The 22,098-nt window shown below is 39.5% G+C and overlaps 1 protein-coding gene across 1 annotated transcript; it reads left to right on the forward strand.

Moving 5' to 3' along the window:
• The first annotated feature begins 655 nt into the window (after positions 1-655).
• TACO1 (translational activator of cytochrome c oxidase I) lies at positions 656-21,494 on the forward strand. Its single transcript, XM_069076249.1, has 5 exons — positions 656-1,062; positions 3,838-3,944; positions 4,582-4,709; positions 5,376-5,553; positions 15,500-21,494. Exons 1-5 carry the CDS (start codon positions 795-797, stop codon positions 15,698-15,700), a joined length of 882 nt encoding a protein of 293 aa, XP_068932350.1. The 5' UTR covers positions 656-794; the 3' UTR covers positions 15,701-21,494.
• The last annotated feature ends 604 nt before the right edge of the window (positions 21,495-22,098 follow it).

A 22,098-nucleotide genomic window follows, 5' to 3' on the forward strand; every position in this document is an offset into this window, starting at 1 on the left:
AGGGTCAAATATGATATACATTTTTAGCGTATTTCTTTGGAGAATTTAATTTTTAGGGAGTTGTGGTTGAAATAATAGTGATCTAAGACAAAAGTATTCATCAATTAACGATCACTTAAACAGGCCTACTTAGATATTCAGGAACTGTTGCTAGATGCTAAGCATATAAAGACTATAGTTTTTAAAAAATCTAAAGGCTTACAGTTGGTCAGGAGTTCTTAGGGACCATGAAAAAAAATTTTAATTTGATTTCTATATTTCAGTATAAGTGGTTTCCTTTGTAATAATTGTTTTTAATTTTATGCATTTGAAAGCGTTATTCTGAGAAGGTGGTTTCACTAGACTGCCAGAGGGGTCCATGACAAAAAAAAAAATTGACCTTTGAATTAAATGATCTCCTTGTCAACTATGAGGGTCTATTATTAGGATCTTGGACTTTTTCCAATAAAATTTTTTGGGGGAGTACAGCTTGGGAGGAAGAATCAGTGATAGACGAACGAATGAATGAATGGGAGAAAAAAATTTATTAAGCGCTTACTACGTGTAAAGAAACCACCGTGCTTATTTAATGCTGGGCACACAAGCTTAACTTCTATCTAAGCAGAAGGCCACCTCAGGTTCAGAGACAGGAACTCTCTGACGTAGGAACCAAAGTTTTTAACACGGAGGAAGCGGACGGAAGAGCTTCGGAGAAGGACTGAGGTCAAAGTCGCCGGTGTGGTCCTTGATTGTCGGTAGGAGAGGGGGTCTGGAAACCCGGACTCGGGGCGTCCCTGCAAGGACAGGCGGGGCTGATGGCGGGGGCCGGGCTTTGGGGAGCTGCTGCCCGCAGTCTGCGGCGTCTCGTGGCCATTGGGCCGGCCGGGTGCGGGCAGACGCTGCAGGTTGGGCCCTCGACCCCGCTTTTCTGGCCAGCGCCAGGCCGGGCCCTCCATTTGTCAGCGGCGACCCCGGCCGGGCACAACAAGTGGTCCAAAGTCAGGCACGTTAAGGGCCCCAAGGACACGGCCAGGAGCCAGGTCTTCACGAAGCTCTCGAGGCTCATCCGTTTTTCTGTCAAAGGTGAGCGCGGGATCGATTTGAGGGGTAGGGGGGAGGAGGGGAGAAGGCGGAGTGAACCCGAACCCGAACCTGAACCCGATCGGACTCTGCTGCTTCTATGGAAAATCTCCTCCGCCTTGGCCACCCACCTAGCTCAGCTGGACAAGGCGACATTGCATAGATGACAGGGACCCCACGCTTTAGCTTATAGATTCCCAAGGGTTTTTCCCTTTTCCTCTGTGTTTTCCACACCCACCCAAACTGCCCACCCATCAGTATAATATAATCTTTTTTGTAGTTTATATCTGTTGAGGATTTTCTTTTTTTTAATTGATATCTTTAGTCAGAAAACATTTATTAATCATGTACTATGTGCAAGCACAGTGCTAAACGCTGCAGATACAGAGAAAGACAAAAGACAATCCCTGCTCTCTGGGAGTCTTTAGTGGGGAAGACAAAATATAAACGACAGATAAGCTATATTCAGGATAAATCGAAGGTAATCAACAGAAGGAAGGCACTAAAATTAAGGGGGATGGGGAAGACTTACTGTAGAATGTGGGATTTTAGCTTTTGTTTTTATGTTACTCCCTTTCCTGAATGTATCTACCTCCTCCACCCCCTACCCTTAACCAGCTCTCTTGGAACAAAGAATTAAAAAAGAAAAGGGGAAAAAACAGTTTTGTAACAAAAGAACACATCTACTGAATCCGACCATAAGTGCAGTGTTCTATACCCACAAACCCTTCCAGTGCTAAGATGCACCTTAATGCATTTAACCAACTATCTAAGGCAGAGTTTCTTGGTCATTATAATTACACAGCATTAAATTTCATTTTTTTCTGTAGTACTGTTAATAGTCATTGTGCATATTGTTTTCCTGGTTCTTTTTACTTCGTTCTGTATGAATTCATTCATGTTTTTCTGAATGTTTTATATTCTGAACTCTACTCTGCAGCGATTTCATTATATTCATGCACTATAATTTTTTTAAAACCATTTTCCAGTTGAAAGACATTTACTTTGTTTCCAATCCTTTACTACTACAAAAAGTGTTACTGTGGTCTATATAAGACCTCTGATCCTCTTAGGATATATGCCAATGGTTGAGTATCTGGGGCAAAAGGGTTAGTCACTTTCTTACCATAATTCCAAATTGCTTCCAGAACAGTTAAAGTAAATCATAGCTCCAACAACATTGTATTGTTGTGCTTGTCCCAGCATCAACTATACTACTCTTTTGTCATCATTGCTAATTAGCTGCATGTAAGGTGAAACCCCAGGATTATTTTAATATGCATTTCTCTCACTATTAGCAATTTGGACCAGTCTTTCATATAGTTAATAGCTTACAGATCTTTCGAGAACTGTTTGCTTCTATTTTTTTTTTTTGGCCACATATCCATTGAGGAATGGCTCTTTTTGATCTTACATATTTGTATTTGTTCCCTATTAATCCTGGATGTTAAACTTTTATCAGAGATACTTGATACAGACTTTTCTTTCCTAATTGACCATTTCTTTTCTTATCCTAGTTGCATTGATTTTGTTAGTGCAAAAGTATTTTATTTTATGTAATCAAAATTATCTCAGTTCCCCCATTTTTAAAAATTAAGATCTCTCCTCCTAGCCATAGCCATGAAAGGTACATGATGTTGTTCTGTTCTTTTTTTTTATGGTGTTTATTTTATCATTATAACTTCTAACTCATTTCATCCCTTATCTCTCTTTTAAACTTGCAAGCATATACTCACCTTCCTGAAACTTAGTTGGGAATGATATCTTTCTCCAGTTTGAAATTCATCTTCATTTCTTCCCTCTAAAAACAGTAAAATCCTTTTAGCTTAGTTGGTCTCATTTAGTATTGTTTATTCCTTCCAAACTTCCTCCCCTTTGGATCATAAATATATCCATGTACTCTATGCTTTCTAGAGGTGAGGTTTGTTTAAATTCTATGAACTAATTTTCTTGACTTTGCATGAGTTTTTACCCTTGTTTTCCATGGAAAATGGTTCTGTTAAATTAGGGTCTCCTACTGAAGCAATTAGAATGAGGGCCCCTTGAGTTCAAGGAATTTGAAAATGAAGAATCTTGATCAGTTGCTTTTCATAACCATTTCAGTTCCTTCATTTTGTGGCAAATGCCTTTAAAATGAATGATTATGTGGCAACCCTGTGTCTACACTGGGTATGGGAAAAGGAAACCACACACAAGACTTAAGTGTCCCCTCTAAAAAGATATGTTTCAGTACATTCTGTATAGCCAACTAAGATTTCAGCAGAGTTGGAGAAGGGAATAGGATACTGCAGTCCTCCAAATCCACACTGGAGTTGGGACAATGAGATGGCAGCTCCAAATACGACTTCCTTGCTTTCCCTTTTTGTATAAGAAAAAGTTCCCTCTCTGACATGTGTTAGAGAATCTTCCTCTTCCCCCTCCCCACACCACCCCAGGTTCCAGGATGGTGATCGATAAAACAAGGTGTTTCTGCTCTCTTTACTTTCAGATCAATGCTTTGGGAATCTTTAAGTGCAGTAATTTGTTGAGGGGATAAGAATGTTAAAGTGTCATGTTTCCTGATTTATTCATAGTTAACAAGGAGGATATGTAGGGGGTTTTAGATACAAAGCCAGGTGTTATGAGGCCATTTTGGTCCACATGGACACTAATCAAAGTTATTGGGAAAAGAAGAGGAAAATATTTTTAGCCCATTTTAGCTATATATGGCTTTTAGATGTGAGGAAAACCAGGAATGAGAGAAGCCATAATCTCACTTATGTATGTTTTCTTCTACAGAAGGAGGCCCCAACCCCGAGTTAAACAGCAATCTGGCCAACCTCCTGAAATTATGTCGAAGCAAGAACATGCCAAAGTCAACTATTGAGGCAGCACTAAAAAGTGAGGTACTTACCTCCTGTTTACCTTACCTGCTATTTCTTGCACCACTTGGGCTTGGATACCTAAAGGAAGCTTCTTATATTGTCTTGGAAATAGGCTGCCCCTTATGCTAACAGCTTTGAACTTTAGTAGTTCTTGTACTTAGTTTATATTCTACCTAGATCTTCAACGTCTAACCATTCCTGAAGGTCCTTAACCCTGTTATTCCCCACAGGAAGCAGGAAAAGAGTAGTTAGGGAAGTCCAGCATAGATAGTATGGGAGCCTACAGTATAGAGGGTTAAGGGTGAGATTGAGAGATGTCAGCATACATTCTTGGTGACTGGTAATGAGAAAAGGCATTACTTCATCATTTAGTATATCAGCTGGGCCCACAACAGGGAGAGAACGAGAAACAAAGAACACAGAAACAAATATCCAGCTTAGGAAACAAATATTCCCACCTTGGGAAAAGGACCTGTAGCTACTCACCCCAACCATATTTGATCATAGGTGATATGAAGGGTCACTAAGGCCTTGTCCATAAATGGTAGGAAAAATTTCAGGTTTTGAGGTCCCAGACTCCAGCCCAAGTTAGATATGGTATGGAGTGGATGAGATAGAGATGGAGAAATCCTAGCTGTTTTGGTGTTACTTGTTGCAGAAGAACAAGGACGTCTATCTTCTCTATGAAGGACGAGGCCCTGGCGGCTCTTCTCTACTCATTGAGGTACTTTCTGACAGTGGTGCCAAGTGCCATGCAGCCATCAAGCACATCTTGAACAAACACGGGTGTGTGGTAGGAGTTGGTTGGGGGGGAGGGGAGAGGGGGAATGGTGGCAGGGGAGGAGCCAGGAGCCTAATTTCTGACTCTTTTCTGGGAAAGTTGTTACTTTCTCTGGTGATGCTAGTTCTAAGGGAACTTATCTCAGTTCAAGCAATGTCTGTTACTGTTTCAGTTTTGATCCCCCTAGGCCTTCTTGAAGCCCAGGGTCCAACAACTTTCTGCTTTTGATTTCCTGATTAGAGGCTTCTGAAAGTCTTTTTCATTTAGTTTGTCTCAAGTTCTTTTTTCATTAAAGTATCCTGATCTTGAAACAAAGTACTGAGGGAATAGATTACACAGAATTTCTGGAGAGATAGTAGAAAGATAGCTCTCTTTATCCTACAGAGCCCAATTAGAGATGAAAACAAGCAGAATTAGGATGAGGAGAAACAATTAGTGGTTTTGAAGAGAAACTCCAGGACAGGAGTGGGGAATCTACAGCCTCAAAACCACATATGACTCTCTAGGCCCTCAAGTGTGGCCCTTTGACCAAGTCCAAGTTTTACGGAACAAATCTTTTTATTAAGAGGATTTGTTCTGTGAAGTTCTGTGAAGATTTGGATTGGTAAGGCATTTTGTGGATATAAGTGCCCTGAAATGGTGACCATGGACTTCTCTTTGTTCTCATACAGAGGAGTGATGACTGATGGGGCCAGGTACTCCTTTGACAAAAAAGGGGTTGTCATGGTTGGCACAGAAGACAAAGAGAAGAGGACTGTAAACTTAGAGCGAGCTCTAGAGTTGGCATTCGAGGCTGGAGCTGAAGATGTACAGGAATCTGAGAATGATGATGAGAAAAATGTACTTAAAGTAAGTTTGAAGGAGAGATGCTAAGTTGCTTCTTTTGAAAAGGCTTCCAGAAAAGATTTGGGACAATTAGTTCAACATATGCCTTTTAAAAAAAAAAAACATTTTGGGGTGGCTAGGTGGTGCAGTGAGTAAAGCACCAGCCCCAGAGTTGGGAGGACCCCAGTTCAGTTCCTGCCTCAGACACTTAACACCCACACAAAAATACTAGCCGTGTAACCTTAGGCAAGTTACTTAACCCCAATTGCCCTCCAAAAAAAAACAAAACCAAAAACCATTTTGGGGGTGGCCAGGTGGCACAGTGAGTAAGAGCATCGGCCCCAGAGTCGGGAGACCTGGGATTGGTTCTGGCCTCAGATACTCGGCACCCACACAAAAAATAACTGGCCGTGTAACCTTGAGCAAGTTACTTAACTCGAATTGCTTTAAAAAAAAATGGGGGGGTGGCTAGGTGGTGCAGTGAATAGAGCACCAGCCCTGGAGTCAGGATGGACCTGAGTTCAAATCAGGTCTCAGACACTTGACATACTAGCCATGTGACTTTGGGCAAGTCACTTAACCCCAATTGCCCTCCCAAAAAAAGCAAAAAAAACCAAAACGACACCATTTTTAGTACAGCATTTAAAAAATCTATTATTGGGGCGGCCAGGTAGCACAGCGAGTAAGAGCACCGGCTCCAGTGTCGGGATGACCTGGAGATCGAATCCCGGGCTCAGACACTCAGCACCACACCCAGAAATAACTGGCTGTGTAACCTTGAGCAAGTTACTTAACCCTGATTGCTTAAAAAAATATATATATTATTATAATTATAATATCTGATATTACTCTTAGATCTTTTGCTATGCTGCTCCTATAGACTTTGATCTAAAATATTCATGGTCTAGACCAGGGTGGGAAACCTGTGTCCTTGAGGCCACATGTGGCCCTCTAGGTCCTAAAGGCTGTACTTGAGGACCTAGAGAACCACAAGTGATACCATGTTTCCCCGATAATAAGACACTGTCTTATTATTTTTTTGGACAGAAAAACACCAGAGGACTTATTTTCAGGGGAGGGCTTATTTTAATGAACATTGACAGCAATTTTAATAAACAGGTAAATGTGAACAAAAAAATGTACCTTTATTCAATAAGCAAATCACTGGGGAAGCAAATCACTGGGGAAGAACAGGATGACGCGCTCACTGCTGCAGCTCTGATTGGATGCAGCTCGGAGCTTAGCATGCGTTTCACGGGGCGGGGGGGGACGGTGCATACAGAGGGTACCGTAATGTAGTGTGTAGCGCAGGGGATCACCTTCATTACAGTAGCAATCTCAATAGGGCTTATTTTCGGGGGAGGGCTTATTTTAGAGGAATCTTACACAGTAAGGGGAGGGCTTATTTTCGGGATAGGTCTTATTGGGGAAACACGGGTAGAAGGGAGGGAAGATTTAGGGGAAGGAATAGCCAGAAGCAAAACACTTGAGGAGGGACAGTGAAAGGAGAGAGAGAATAGAATAAACATGGGTAGAGGGAATAGGAAGGACGGAAATACAGTTAGCAATAGTAACTGTGGAAGAAAAGTTTTTGAAGCAAGTTTCTCTGATAAAGGCCTCATTTCTCTAACATAGAGAGAATTTTGTCAAATTTATAAAATAAGAGCTATTCTCCAATTGATAAATGATCGAAAGATATAATCAGTTTTCAGATGAAGTAATTAAAGCTATAGCCATATGAAAAATATTCTAGGGGCGGCTAGGTGGTGCAGTGAGTAAAGCGCCAGCCCCAGAGTCAGGAGGACCTGAGTTCGGTTCCGGACTCAGACACTTAACACCCACACACACACAAAAAAACTAGCCGTGTAACCTTGGGCAAGTTACTTAACCCCAACTGCCCTCCAAAAAGCAAAAAAAAAAATCTAACTTTCTATTGATTGGAGAAATGCAAATTAAAGCAATTCTGAGGTACAACCTCATACCTATTAGATTAACTGATAGGACAGAAAAGGTAAATGACAAATGTTGGAGGGGATGTGGGAAAAATGAGACACTAATGTACTGTTGTCAGAGTTGCGAATTGATTAAATCATTCTATAGAGCAATTTGGAACTATGCCCAGTTTGGAACTGTGGCTATAAAACCATGCATACCCTTTGACATAGCAATACCACTACTAGGTCTGTATCCCAAAAGAGATAAAAAACAAAAAGGAGGGTCGGCTAGGTGGCACAGTGAATAGAGCACCAGCCCTGGAGTCAGAAGGACCTGAGTTCAAGTCCTGCCTCAGACACTTAACACTTACTAGCTGTGTGACCTTGGGCAAGTCACTTAACCCCAATTGCCCTTCCTTCCCCCCTCCAAAAAAAAAAAAAAAGGATCTATATGGACAAAAATATTTATAGCAGTTCTTTTCTGGAAGTAAAGAATTATAAATTGAGAGGAAGCACATCAATTGGGGAATGACTGAACAAGTTGTGGTATGAAATTATGATGAAATACTATTGTACTATAAGAATTGATGGAGCAGGATGTGCTCAGAAAAACCTGTAAAAACTTGCATGGGTTGATGCAAAGTGAAATGTACTGGGTACAAAATAACAGCGATATTGTAAGATGATTAGCTGTGAATTACTTATTCTTAGCAATATAACAATCCAAGAAAACTCTGAAGTATTTAGAATGAAAAATGCTATCCATCCCCAAAGAACTGATGGTATCTGAATACAGATTGAAGCATACTTTGTTTTTACTTTATTTTTTTCTTGAGTTTTTTTTTGGTCTTTGTTTTCTTTCATATGACTATTATGGATATGTTTTACATGACTACACATATATAACCTATATGGAATTGCTTGTCTTCTCAGTGTGGGGAGGGAATGGAGAGGGAGAAAGGGAGAGAATTTGGAATTCAAAGTTTTAAAAACAAATGTTAAAAATTTTTTTAGGGTTGACTAGGTGGCTTAGTGAATAGAGCACCAGCCCTGGAGTCAGGAGGACCTGAGTTCAAATCTGGCCTCAGACACTTAACACAAAAATTAGCCATGTGACCTTGGGCAAGTCACTTAACCCCAATTGCCCTCCAAAAAAAAAGCAAAATAATTTGTTTTTAAATTTAACTGAGGAAAAATTAAATAATAAATAAATAAGAAAGAAAGAAAGGTTTTCCTTTAAAAAAAATTCCTTCTTCTAAAGGAGGTCCTCTGGAAGTAGTAGAGTGTAGATACAATGGGGGAAATCTAGTCCTTATAATAATAGAAGATATAAATAAAAATCCCTTGCCCTTAGCTATAGTTATAAAAGTTACCTTATCTAATTCTCTTCTAGGGTTGTTGTTGTTTTTTTGTTGTTGTTATTGTTCATATATTTACTTAACACTTTACTTTTTCACCGATTACATATAAAAACAATTTTTAACATTCATTTCTTAAAAATTTTGAGTTCCAGATTCTCTCTCTCCCCTCTCCTCTCATTGAGAAAGCAATCAGTTGGATATGTTATACATGTACTGTCATGAAAAACATATTTCCATGTTAGTCACATTGTGAAAGAAAGCACAAAAAAAATAAAGTTTAAAAAAGTAGGCTTTGCATTTCCAGTAAAATCAGGGTGAAACAAGGATATCCATTATCACCCCTGTTATTCATTTTGGTACTAGAAATGTTAGCTTTAGCAATAAGAGAAGAAAAGGAAATTAAAGGAATTAGAATAGGCAAAGAAGAGACTAAGTTATCCCTCTTTGCAGATGATATGATGTTATACTTAGAGAATCCTAGAAAATCAAGTAAAAAACTACTTGAAATAATAAATAACTTTGGCAAAGTTGCAGGATATAAAATAAACCCACATAAATCCTCAGCATTCCTATGTATTTCTAACAAAGTCCAACAGCAAGAAATAGAAAGAGAAATTTCATTTAAAGTTACTGTAGACATTATAAAATGTTTGGGAGTCTACCTGCCAAAACAAACACAATTACAAAATGAACACAATTACAAAACATTTTTCCCACAAATAAAGTGAGATATAAATAATTGGAAAAACCAAGCTAATAAAATGTAAATGGCAATTTTACCTAAATTAATGTACCTATTTAGTGCTATACCAATCAAACTACCAAAAATTGTTTTATAGAGCTAGAAAAATAATAACAGAATTCATCTGGAAGAACAAAAGTTTCAAAATATCAAAGGAATTAATGAAAAGAAATTCTAGGGAAGGTAACCTAGCCATACCAGATTTTAAACTGTCTTATAAAGCAGCAGTCATCAAAACTATTTGGTAGCAGCTAAGAAATAGAATGGTGGATCTGTGGAATAGGTTAGGTATGAAAGACACAGTAGTCAATGACTATAGTAATGTACTATTTGATAAATCTAAATACTCCAACTTCTGGGATAAGAACTCATTATTTGACAAAAAGTGCTGGGAAAACTGGAAAATAGTATGGCAGAAACTGGGCATAGACTTCTTACACTGTATACCAAAATAAAGCCAAATTGGAATAATGATTTAGATATAAAGACTGATAATATAAGCAGTCTGGGAGAGAAAGGAATAGTTTACCTGTCAGATTTATGGAGAAGAAAAGAATTTATGACCAAACAAGAGATAGAGAATATTATGAAATGCAAAATGGATAATTTTGATTACATTAAATTAAAGTTTTTGTACAAACAAAGCCAATGCAACCAAGATTAGGAGGGAAGCAGAAAACTAAGAAACAATTTTTACAACCAGTGCCTCTGATAAAGCCTCATTTCTGAAACATACAGAGAACTGAATCAAATTTATAAGAATATAAGTCATTCCCCAACTGATAAATGGTCAAAGGATGTGAACAGGCAGTTTTCAGAGGAAGAAATTAAAGATATCTATAATCATATGAAAAAATGCTCTAAATCACTATTTTTTTTTTAAGCAATCAGGATTAAGTAACTTGCTCAGGGTTACACGGCCAGTTATTTCTGGGTGTGGTGCTGAGTGTCTGAGCCCAGGATTCGATCTCCAGGTCATCCCGACACTGGAGCCGGTGCTCTTACTCACTGAACCACCTGGCCGCCCCTAAGCAATTGGGGTTAAGTAACTTGCTCAAGGTTACACGGCCAGGTGTTTCTGGGTGGGTGCTAAGTGTCTGAGCCCAGGATTCGATCTCCAGGTCATTCTGACACTGGAGCTGGTGCTCTTACTCGCTGTGCTACCTGGCTGCTCCTCTAAATCACTATTAATTAGAGAAATGCAAATCAAAACAACCCTGAGGTTCCACATCTCACCTGTCATATTGGCTAAGATGACAAAACAGGAAAATGATAAATGCTGGAGAAGATGTGGGAAAATTGGTGCACTAATACATTGTTGGTGAAGTTGTGAAATGATACAACCATTCTGAAGAGCAATTTGGAACTATACCCAAAGGAGTATAAAAATGTGCATACCCTTTGACCCAGAAATACCACTTCTAGGGCTGTATCCCAAAGAGACCATACAAATGGGAAAGGGACCCATATGTACAAAAATATTCATAGCAGGCTCTTTTTGTGGTGGCAAAGAATTGGAAATCAAGGGGATGCCCATCAATTGGGGAATGGCTGAACAAGTTGTGGTATATGAATATAATGGAATACGGTTGTGCTATAAGAAATGAGGAACAGATGCAATTCAGATAACCTGGAGAGACATATATAAACTGATGCTGAGTGAAGAGAGCAGAATCAGAAAACCATTGTACACAATTACAGACACATTGTATCTGTGATGACTAACTTTGATAGACTGGGCTCTTCTCAGCAATGCAAGGTTATAAGACAACTCTAAAAGACTCATGTTGGAAAAAGCTGTCCGCTTCCAGAGAAAGAATTACAGAACCTGAATGCAGATTGAAACAAACTATTTGTTATTTTCTTTTGTTTTATTTCTTCTTTCTCATAGTTCATTCCATTGATTACAATTCTTTGCAACATGACTAAAGTGAAAATATGTTTAATGTGAAGGTATATGTAGAACCTGTATTACATTGCATGCTGTCTTGGGGGAAAGAAGAGAGGAAAGAAAGGGGGAGAAAAATCAGAACTTAAAAGTTTGTGGAACTGAATGTTATAAATAAATTATTTTTTTTTTTTAAAGTAGGCTTTGATCTGCATTCAGACTATCAATTCTTTCTCTGGAGATGGATAGTACCTTTCATCATAAATCCTTCAAAATTGTCTTGGATCATTATATGACTGAGAATAGCTAAGTCCTTCACAGTTGTTCATCTTACAATATATTGTTATTACTGTGTACAGTGTTCCCTTGGTTCTGCTCATTTCACTTTGCATTGTGTAAGTTTTTCTAGGTTTTTCTGAGAGCATCTTGCTTGTCATTTCTTCTAGCACAGCAATTTTCCATCACAATCATATACTACAGTTTATTCAGCCATTTACCCATTGAGGGGCATCCCATCAATTTCCAGTTCTTTGCCACCACTAAAACAGCTGTTACAAATTTTTTTTACATATAGGTCCTTTTCTTTTTTGACTTTTTTCTCTTTGGGATATAGACCTAGTAGTAGTATTTCTGGATCAAAGGGTATGCCCTTGAGCATAGTTAGAGTTGTTGTTTTTTACTTTTATTTATTTATTTTTAGCTGTTTTTTAAAGGTATGACCTTTGATATTCTGTTCATGTATCCATTTTGAACTTCTTATGCTTTCTTTTTTTATTATTTAAATGCTTTATTAACTGCTGATTTACATCATTTGTTTCCGCCAGATTTTGAGTTACAAATTTTCTCCCCGTTTTTCCCCCACCCATCCCCCCAAAACAGCAGTCCCACAGGATATCCCCACCTCCAATCTGCTCTCTCCCATATTTTCTCCTATACCCGTTTCAACTTTTCCAGTGGATCTCTATGCCTCAGTGCCTGTATATCTTTTTTCTTAATTACATGTAAGATGGTATTAATAATAGTGTATATATATATATATGTATACACACACACACACACACACACATATATATTTGAATATTTGATTTTAAAACTTTCAATTCCAGATTCATTCCCTTCCCCCCCCTGCCACCCACCCCCACTGGGGGGACAAGCAGTTCAGTATAGGTTGTACATGTGTGGCTAATGCAAAACAATAACATAGTAGATGTATTGTAAAAGACTGACTATTTTTCCCTCCCTCCTACCTCCCACTTGTTCTATTCTCTACTTTGATCCTGTCCCTTTTCAAAAGTGGGTGCTTCCAACTTCCCTCCCCCCCAGCCTGCCCTCCCTTCCATCATCCCCCCTCACATCCCCTTCCCCCCCTAGTCTCCTGGAGGGTGAGATCCCCTATTTAGTGTGTATTTCCCTCCCTTCTCAAGCCAGATTCAATAGGAATAAGGTTGACCTATTCCCTTTTGGCTTCCTATTCTTCCCCTCCATTGTAACCATTTTCCCTTGCCTCTTCTGTATGAGATAGTTTGCCCCACTCTGTCTCTCCCCATCTCCTCTCATTATATTCCTCTCACCTCTTAATTTCACCTTTTAAGTATCATCCCTTCCTGTTAAATTGGTCCCATGCCCTCTATCTATGTATACCTGTAAATGTATATACACACATTCACATATGTATTCATATGCCCGCATACCCTCATATAAAGACATATATATATATACATATATATATATATTTCTAATCCCTTCAACTACTGAGAAAAGTTTCATAGGTTACAATTATTGTTTTTCCATGTAGGAATGTTAATAGTTCAACTTTGGCCAGGTGGCTCAGTGAGCAAGAGCACCAGCTCCAGTGCCAGGACGACCCGGATCAAATCCGGGCCCAGACACTCAGCACCACACCCAGAAAAAACAACTGGCCATGCAACCCCGAACAAGCCACTCAACGCCGATTGCTCAAAATAAAAATAGTTCAACTTTGATAAGTTCCTTATGATTTCTTTTCCCTGTTTACCTTCTCATGCTTCTCTTGCTTCTTGTATCTGAATGTCAAATTTTCTATTCAAATCTGGTTTTTTCAGCAAGAATGCTTGAAAGTCCTGTGTTACACTGAATGACCATATTTTCCCCTGAAACATGATACTCAGTTTTGATGGGTAGGTGACTCTTGGTTTTAATCCCAGCTCCCTTGACCTCCAGAATATCACATTCCAGGCCCTTCGATCCCTCAGTGTAGAAGCTGCCAGATCCTGGGTTATCCTGATTGTGTTTCCACAATATTCAAATTGTTTCTTCCTGGCTGCTTGTAATATTCTCTCCTTAATCTGGGAATTCCAGAACCTGGCTATAATATTCCTAGGAGTTTTTTGGGGGGATCTTTTTCAGGAGGTGATTGGTGGATTCTTTCAACCTATATTTTGCCCTCTGGTTCTAAAACATCAGGGCAGTTTTCTTTGAGAACTTCCTGGAGGATGCTTTCCAGGCTCTTACTTTGGTCATGGCTCTCAGGAAGTCCAATAATTTTTAAATTATCTCTCCTGGATCTATTTTCCAGGTCAGTGGTTTTTCCCATGAGATATTTCACATTGCCTTCTATTCTTTCATTTGTTTGGATCTGTTTAACAGCATCTTGATTTCTCATAAAGTCATTAGCTTCCATTTGCTCCAATCTAATTCTGAAGCAATGATTCTCCTCAATGAGCTCTTGAGATTCTTTTTCCATCTGGCAAATTCGACTTTTTAAGGCATTCTTCTCCTCATTGCCTTTTTGAGCCTCCTTTGCCATTTGAGTCAGTCTGTTTTTTAAGGTATTATTTTCTTCAGTCAGGCTGTTGACTCTCATTTCATAATTTTCTTGCATTGTTCTCATTTTTCTTCCCAATTTTTCCTCCACTTCTCTTATCTGCTTCTTAAGGTCCTCTATGGCCTGTAACCAGCTTGTATTTTCCTTTGAAGCTTTTGGTGCAGGAGTTCTGACTTCATTGTTTTCCTCCTGTTCCATGCCTTGCTCCTTCTTATCCCCAAAATAGGAGTGTAATGTTGGAATCTTCTGTCTGCTTTGTTTCCTTTGCCTGTTCATTTTGCCACTCAATGATTTGACTTTGGGGCTTTTTGCCACAGTAGGACTCTGCCACCAGACAGGGGAGTTTTTGTCCCAAACGCTGGGGTTTTCTCAGCTGCCGGAGGTATTAGATGGGTGCCCTCTCTGAGGTCTCCACACGCTCTGGCAAGCTGGACACACACCCCAGGACCTCCACCCTAGACTGCAATCCAGATCCAAGCAGGTTAAAGCAAGAGCAATGACCCCTCAGACGGGTGCTTGGTCCCCCTACACTCTGCAGGCCAGGAGCTGAAGCTGCCACGTGGCGCTGGCAGGCTCAGCCTGCTGGCGTCTCAGTGGTTTCTCGCTCAGGGGGTAAAAGCCACGCACTCCCACTTCCTGGGTCCCAAAGTCCAGACTGCACTGGCCTCTCACCTTGTCCTTCACATCTATGTATTGATAAATCTGGAAACGGCCACAGCTGCTGCTGATCTGGAGTCCCTCTGACTGGCGGCTGGTCAGGCCCGCCCTGGGGCTAAAGCCTCGGCGTGGTGCTGGGCTCGGCTCCCAGAGCGCTGCGCTGGCCGATTCCTGCCGGCCTGCCGGGCTGTCCTCAGCGGGAGGTTAACTTCTCTGTGTCATTTTGTGGGTTCTGCAGCTCCAAAGTTTGTTTAGAGTCCCCTTTTTACATGGATTGGGGAGGGTGGAAGCCGTAGCTGCAGGAAGGTCGTGCTTCTACTCCGCCATCTTGGCTCCGCCCCCTTATGCTTTCTTTATGTTGTAAGATATTAATTGATCGGGGGCAGCCAGGTAGCACAGCGAGTAAGAGCACCGGCCCCAGTGTCGGGAAGACATAGGGATCGAATCCGGGCTCAGATACTTAGCACCCACCCAGAAATAACTGGCCATGTAACCTTGAGCAAGTTACTTAACCCCAGTTGCTTTAAAAAAAAAAAAAGATATTAATTGATCTAAATCTAATTTCTGGCATATTGTTTATTCCAGTTTATATGTGATATCCCTTCACTGCATGAAGTGAGAACAAAACTGGACTCCCTGGGCTTATGTTCTGTGTCCTGTGTCCTAGAATTCATCCCTAACATGAAGGTGAAGCTGTCAGATGGGGACATGGAGGCAGCCGCCCATCTAATTGAAGCACTTAATAGCTATGAGGATGTGATTCGTGTCTACAACAACATTGAGTAACAGGGTTTACCTGGAGAGAGATAACCTGGTGCCTCACTGTTCAGAAAGCAATCTGCCTCAGTAGTATGAATTTCCATAAATTAACTTTGGAACCTGAGGAGAACAGGATGCCTTGACAGGTCATCAGTGTATTAAGCCAAGGTCAGTGACAGTGGAGATTCATACTGCAGCCAACTTGCTGGATGGTCATTGCCTGCCTTGCTGCTCCATGAGGAAAGAAGGCCCTTGGAATCTTCATATCAGTGGCACACAGTGCCATAATGAGGAAAGCTGAGATGATGTCTGATTCCTACTGAGTGACTGAACCTGGAGCTGCCTGGCTGAATCACTGAATGCCTGTAATAGAAGCTTGCTTTTTGATTACTAACAAAAATTATTTACATTGGTAACTACATTGTCTGGCATGTGATTATTAACTCTCTTTGATGGTTTTCTTCCTTCCATTCTCCCATTCAGGAAGTGTGACTTTATCGGCCTGGGTACATTAATTCTCCCCAGTAGGCCTAAAATCATCCTTTGAGTACTCCACCACCTCTGACCTAACCTTTCTTTTGCCTTATAGATATACCCTTTAATGTATTGATCTATAACATCAACAAATGGTCTAAACCCACTTATATGAAACATAACTTGTTGATTTTCATCATCCTCAGATTCAGTAGTAGGTAGAGCAGATGGGAGAAAGGCCATCTGTGGGGTTCTTGGGGGTGAGGTGTGGTTTACCCTGAGTTTACCATCAAACTAAAAGAATGACTTGCATCCTGAATTTCTTCCCTCTAATGGTGCTGCCTATACACCTCCTCTGCCACTAGAGGGCAGCAATCCACTGCGCAGTCCACCTTGGAAAGGGCTGCAGAAGATTAATTTCCAAACTCAAAGTAACTCTCCCTTGGGCACCTCCTCTGGTTAGGGTCCTGAATATCATGTTTGTTCAGAAAGGCCCTGATAGCAGATTGTGGCCCTCAGAAGGGACCCAAATTGGATCTAAGTTAAGGTGCTGGGATTATAGCATGATATAGAAGGAAGCACCCTGTTCTCAGCAGAACGAGGCTCTCTGGCCTATAATCTGCCAATATTCTTGCTCTTGTTTTTGGATCCTACTGTCATCATCCTTCTTACTCAGTTTTAAAATCTAAATCCTCCTTGACTTTTCACTGTTCCTCACCCACCCCTAACCAATCCATGTCAATTCTACCTCTATAATATCTCTCAAATCATTTCCCCTTCTCTCTACTTAGGCATCTACCATCCTATTTCAATCCCAAATCACTTCTTTTTTTTTTTTTTTGCTTTTTGGAGGACAATTGGGTTTAAGTAACTTGCCCAAGGTCACACGGCTAGGTTTTTTGTTTGTGTGTGTTAAGTGTCTGAGGTCAGATCCAAACTTAGGTCATCCTGACTCCAGGGCCAGCACTCTACTCACTGCGCCACCTAGCCGCCCCCCTAATCACTTCTTGTTTGGACTATCATAATAGCCTTCTAATTTTTTTCCCTGTCTTGTCTCTGCCTTCTTCAGTCTATCCTCCACATAGTTGTCAAAGTCATATTCCTAAATTACAGATCAGACCATGTTTATTCCCTTGTGTAATAAGGGAATATGCTATCTCCCTTATTACCTGTAGGTTAAAATACAAACTGGCTTTTAAAGCTCTTCACAATTTGGCTTTAGCCTACTTTTTGAAGATTATACGTTATTCCTCTTGATATACTCTAACCAAACCGGTCACTTCACTCCCTCCTTACCTCTACCTCTGAGAATCCTCAGCTTCCTTCAGAACTTATCTCAAGCACCATCTCCCACATAAAGATATTTCTGACTCCTCCCCACCCTCTTTTACCCATGACGTTGTTGTTCAGTTGTTTCAGTCTGGCCAACACTTTGTAACCCCATTTGGGATTTTCTTGGCAAAAATACTGGAGTGGTTTGCCATTTCCTTCAGCTCCAGCTCATTTTACAAATAAGGAAACTGAGACAAACAGGGTTAAGTAACTTGCTAGTATCTAAAGACAAATTTGAACGCAGGAAGATGAGTCTTTTTGACTGGCACTCTATCCAGTACCTAGCTGCCCCATTCCCTCATATTATTTTATGTTTATTTTGCACATATTTTATACTTACTTAAACATATACATGTTGTTTCACCAGTGAAATGTTTCGGTTTTTGCCTTTGTATCCCAAGTCCTAGCACAGAGTAGAAATGCTTGTTGGTTGATTGAAGAGGTCCAATACAGAACCCTCCCTCCTCCATCCTTCCATGTTACCAGTGAGGTTGCCATCATCCTTCTACTTACCGAGGATTGAAACTTCAAAATCATCCCTAGCAACTCTCTGAATCCTCAAATCTCCAGTCGATCACTAAGTATTCTCAGTTCTGCCTCTTCTGCATCTCTTGCTTACCCTTTTTTCCACACACAGCCAACACCCTATTTCAAGGCCTCATTGCCTCTCGCCTGGAATAAATAGCCTAATTTGCCTCCCTAATTTCTAGTATCTCCCATCTCAAAGCAATATTACCCAAGTTTCCAAAACAGCCTTCCTATAAAGCATAATTCTGGAGAAGTAGACACATTGGCTTTGGAGTCTGAGTATTTGAGTTCAGATCCTGTCTGTCACTTATAACTTGTGTGACGTCGTGCATGTCATTTAACCTCTCTGGACCTCAGTTTCCTCATCTGTAAAATGAGGGGAAGAGACTAGATAGACTTGAAGGTCCCTTCTGGTTCTAAATCTATGATCCTGTGAGCCAAGTCTCTCTCCTTTGCTGAAGAACATTGTGTCACCCTATAACCTCTAGCATAAAATATGAACAGCTTGTCATTTAATTCCCTTTACAATCTGACTACCATGTTTTTAGGAATATTGCATCCGACTCTTCTTTTACTCCACATTTCAGACAAACTGACTTTGCTGTTAGGAAACTAAAGCAGAGAGAAATTAAGCGACTTACTCAAGTCAGACATCCAGTAAGTATCTGAGGTAAAATTTGAATTCAGGATTCCCTGAATCCAACTCTATACTTTATACACACTACCACAGTACCTCCTATAGGAACCCTTTCCTCATTCTAATTTCTAGTTCTTCCACCTAAAATTATTATGTATATGCTTGCCTGTTTATGTGTTGTATTTCTACCTTTCCCCCCATTAGAATGTAAATGCAAGACCAGGGATTGCTTTTCATTTTGCTTTTATATCCTTATCATCTCGCATTGTGCCTTGCCCAATGTCATTATTAATGATCTTAATAAATGCTTGTTGGGTTGGACTGGATTTGGATTGTGCAGCTAAAAAATCAATAGTGTTCTTGCTACTACATAATATAGACTTTATTAATGAAAATATCCATAGGGTAATTTAGACGAGAAAATGTAGTTCATTGGAAGAGGTTCTAGATTTAGACCAAAAAGACTTGGGTCTAAATCTCATCTCTACCTGTATACCCTTGGACAAGTTATTTCATCTCTCTGGGTCTCAGTTTCCTTATTTGTAAAATGAGGGCCTTGCACTCCAGGGCTCTTTTCAGTTTTAAATCTGTGGTCCTTAATATTATATAGGTAAACCTTTATGCAGTAATTGTGATTCTGAAAAGTTAGAGGAAAATTGAATTTGGAGAAATGTGATCATTTAAAATGCACGAGGGGAACCTTAATATGTAAAGGAATTTTGTGGTAAATTCTTACAAAATGAATAATCATAAGTGAATCAAAAATAAATAATGAAGCATGCCTCCCCCTGGATAAGCTCATCACCTGAAATCTTATCATTACAGTGATTGATTCCTCTTTAATGCTTTACACCTCCTTAGCACCCTCAGGTGCATCTCCCCTCTAACTGAAGGAAGAGCAATGAACTCCTCCCAAGGCTTTCCTTTCTATTCAGTTACCTTATGCTCCACTCCCCCACACTATCAATCTTTCAACTTCCTTCTATATATTGTCTTCCTCCATTAGATTAAAAGCAAGGTCTGCCTTTCTCATTTGTATCATCAGTGCTTAGCACAGTGCCTGGCATTTATGGGCTATTGATTATTGACTAATCCATCAATTTTTTTTTTAAGTTTTGTATTTTCATATATTTTAAGAAAAGACACCAGTGTTGGGGTGGCTAGGTGGCAAAGTGAGTAGAGCACCGGCCCTGGAGTCAGGAGGACCTCAGTTCAAATCTGGCCTCAGACACAACACAAAAACTAGCCATGTGACCTTAGGCAAGTCACTTAACCCCAACTGCCCTCCAAAAAGCAAAAACAAAAAAACAAAACAAAACAAAAAGAAATGACACCAGTGCTCATGGCATTGTACTAACGTGAACTCTAAAATATATATATGGTCATAGTACCAATATGACTCCTGATCCTGCCTTCTCTGAAATTAATATAAGAAACTGTGAAAGATGAGAATCAGCTTTTCTTCCAGGCAAGATAAAAAAGCTCCATTCCTTATCTACATGAGTTAAAAATAACCTCATTGTCTCCTGGCTAGTGAAGCAATGGAATCTTGGACTGGAGCTGGCTCTAAGAGCAAAACAACTGGATTTTAACTTCAGCTCTACAACTGGGTGTGATCTTGGTCAAGTGTCAACCTTCTTGGATCTTATCCATAAAATGGATTAGATTGCATGGTCTCTAAGACTCTTCTTAGTTTATGGTATAGTACTTTGAATTTACCAATCACACTTATAAAAGTAATAGTTAGCATTTATATAGCACTTTGAAAATTGCTTTACAAACATTTCATTTTTATCCTCACAATGATGCTAGAAGGTATGTGCTATTATTATCCACATTTTACACATGAGGAAACTGATGTTTTAGTGGTTAAGTGACTTGCCCAGTGTCATGTAACTAGTAAGTATTTGAAGTCAGATCTGAACTCAGGTCTTCCTGACCCTAAGTACTGTGTGGTATCCCCTGCACCACCTATAGCTGCCTCACCTTTACTTGGTATCTTTGTAGTAATATTTAACATCCAGATATTGTAGGCTTCCAATTTATCCCTTCTTCACCTCTGGGATTATTACTACCATCTCAAACTGAAGGCATATTCATTAAATTTATGAATTCAGAATTTCATTTTTGGAGGAAAGATGCCAAACTAAGACTATAATCCAGGAATTCCACTTCTCAAATGCCCCAAACCCTAGTATACATTTGGTATAAATACATAGGTGTATGAGTATGTACATACATATATGTATACATACATTTGTGTGCATATATATGTATGTAATATACACATACCTATAATTAAATACATAATAATTTACCTGAAATTAATGATATACCTCTAATTAAAATAAAATGATAGTATGGAGGAAGCCTGACAAAAGAAAACATTCCATACCATTAGTCTGTTTTGAAATAGGTTTTCAACATTTTCTCCTTTAAAGCTAGAGGTGCAGCAGAGCTATGTCAAAATCAGTACAAAACATTGACTATTTGTCCTGAAGTCTTTGATTCTTTCAATCCCCACAACTACCCACCTGTTGATTCGATTTTCAAAACAGTAATAGCTCATTTACATATTGTTTCACAGATTTAAAAGTGCTTTTTGTTAAAGGCTGTTACGTGTTATTTCCTCCCTCACATATACACATTTTCCTTGTTTCCTTTCCCTACTTAAAACACACGCAAACATACACACACACACACACTCGTCCTTACAATGACCAACCTCTGAAATGTGAGTGAGTTCCTCTCTTTCCTTACCTTCATTTTATCTGGATATAATGAGAGATTATTTATTTCATTTGTTATATGATGATAGTACCAAAAATAAATTGAAAAGTGACTACTGTATACCATGAAAGTCTCAGCATTTGTGCTAGCTGATATCAGCATTTTCATTTGACTTGTTTTTATTCTTTTCTGTCACCCACCTTTCCATTTTCCCTTTTTATCCCCTATTCCCTTAATCTAATCATAATACAGAATTTAAGTGCATTCATTTTACATGTGAGTTTTATGCTCCTTGATCTTAACAATATAAGTGAAATATTTATATTTTTTAATACCTTGAATTAAGTTTACTTCAGATTAAGTCTTTTTCTTTTCATGGATGGAAGTGGGATCCCAGCAAAAATAGCTACTTCATCTCCAGCCTATAAAGTCTAATCCAAACTATTAAATCTAGTATTCAAAGTCCTCCACTGGCTAGTCCCTTCTTATCTATTTAGCAGGTGAATGTCCTTACTTTACTGAACACACACCTTTGTTCAAGTTATTCACCTTCCTTGAAGTGATTTCCCCTTCTTTTCTCCAAAAGTCTCCAAGTCTAAATCATATACTTATTTCCCGGCACAAAAAAAAATTCATTTCAAAGTGACTACATTCAGAAGAGAGGGCTCAATCACTTGAATTTTTACTGAAGTTACTAGGTTGTAAACCCCATAAATTTAGGGGC

The sequence above is a fragment of the Petaurus breviceps genome, unplaced genomic scaffold, assembly GCF_028583685.1.
Source record: "Petaurus breviceps papuanus isolate PSGF00001 unplaced genomic scaffold, PetGlider_PUasm1.0 90925, whole genome shotgun sequence".
Classification (NCBI taxonomy): domain Eukaryota; kingdom Metazoa; phylum Chordata; class Mammalia; order Diprotodontia; family Petauridae; genus Petaurus; species Petaurus breviceps.

What these genes read in the sequence shown, in the direction of transcription:
- TACO1 (XM_069076249.1), top strand. Translation starts at nt 795, where the DNA reads ATGGCGGGGGCCGGGCTTTGGGGAGCTGCTGCCCGCAGTCTGCGGCGT. An exon ending in AGGCAGCACTAAAAAGTGAG is followed by an intron (nt 3,945 to 4,581) that starts GTACTTACCTCC and finishes TACTTGTTGCAG; the next exon opens with AAGAACAAGGACGTCTATCT. An exon ending in CACATCTTGAACAAACACGG is followed by an intron (nt 4,710 to 5,375) that starts GTGTGTGGTAGG and finishes GTTCTCATACAG; the next exon opens with AGGAGTGATGACTGATGGGG.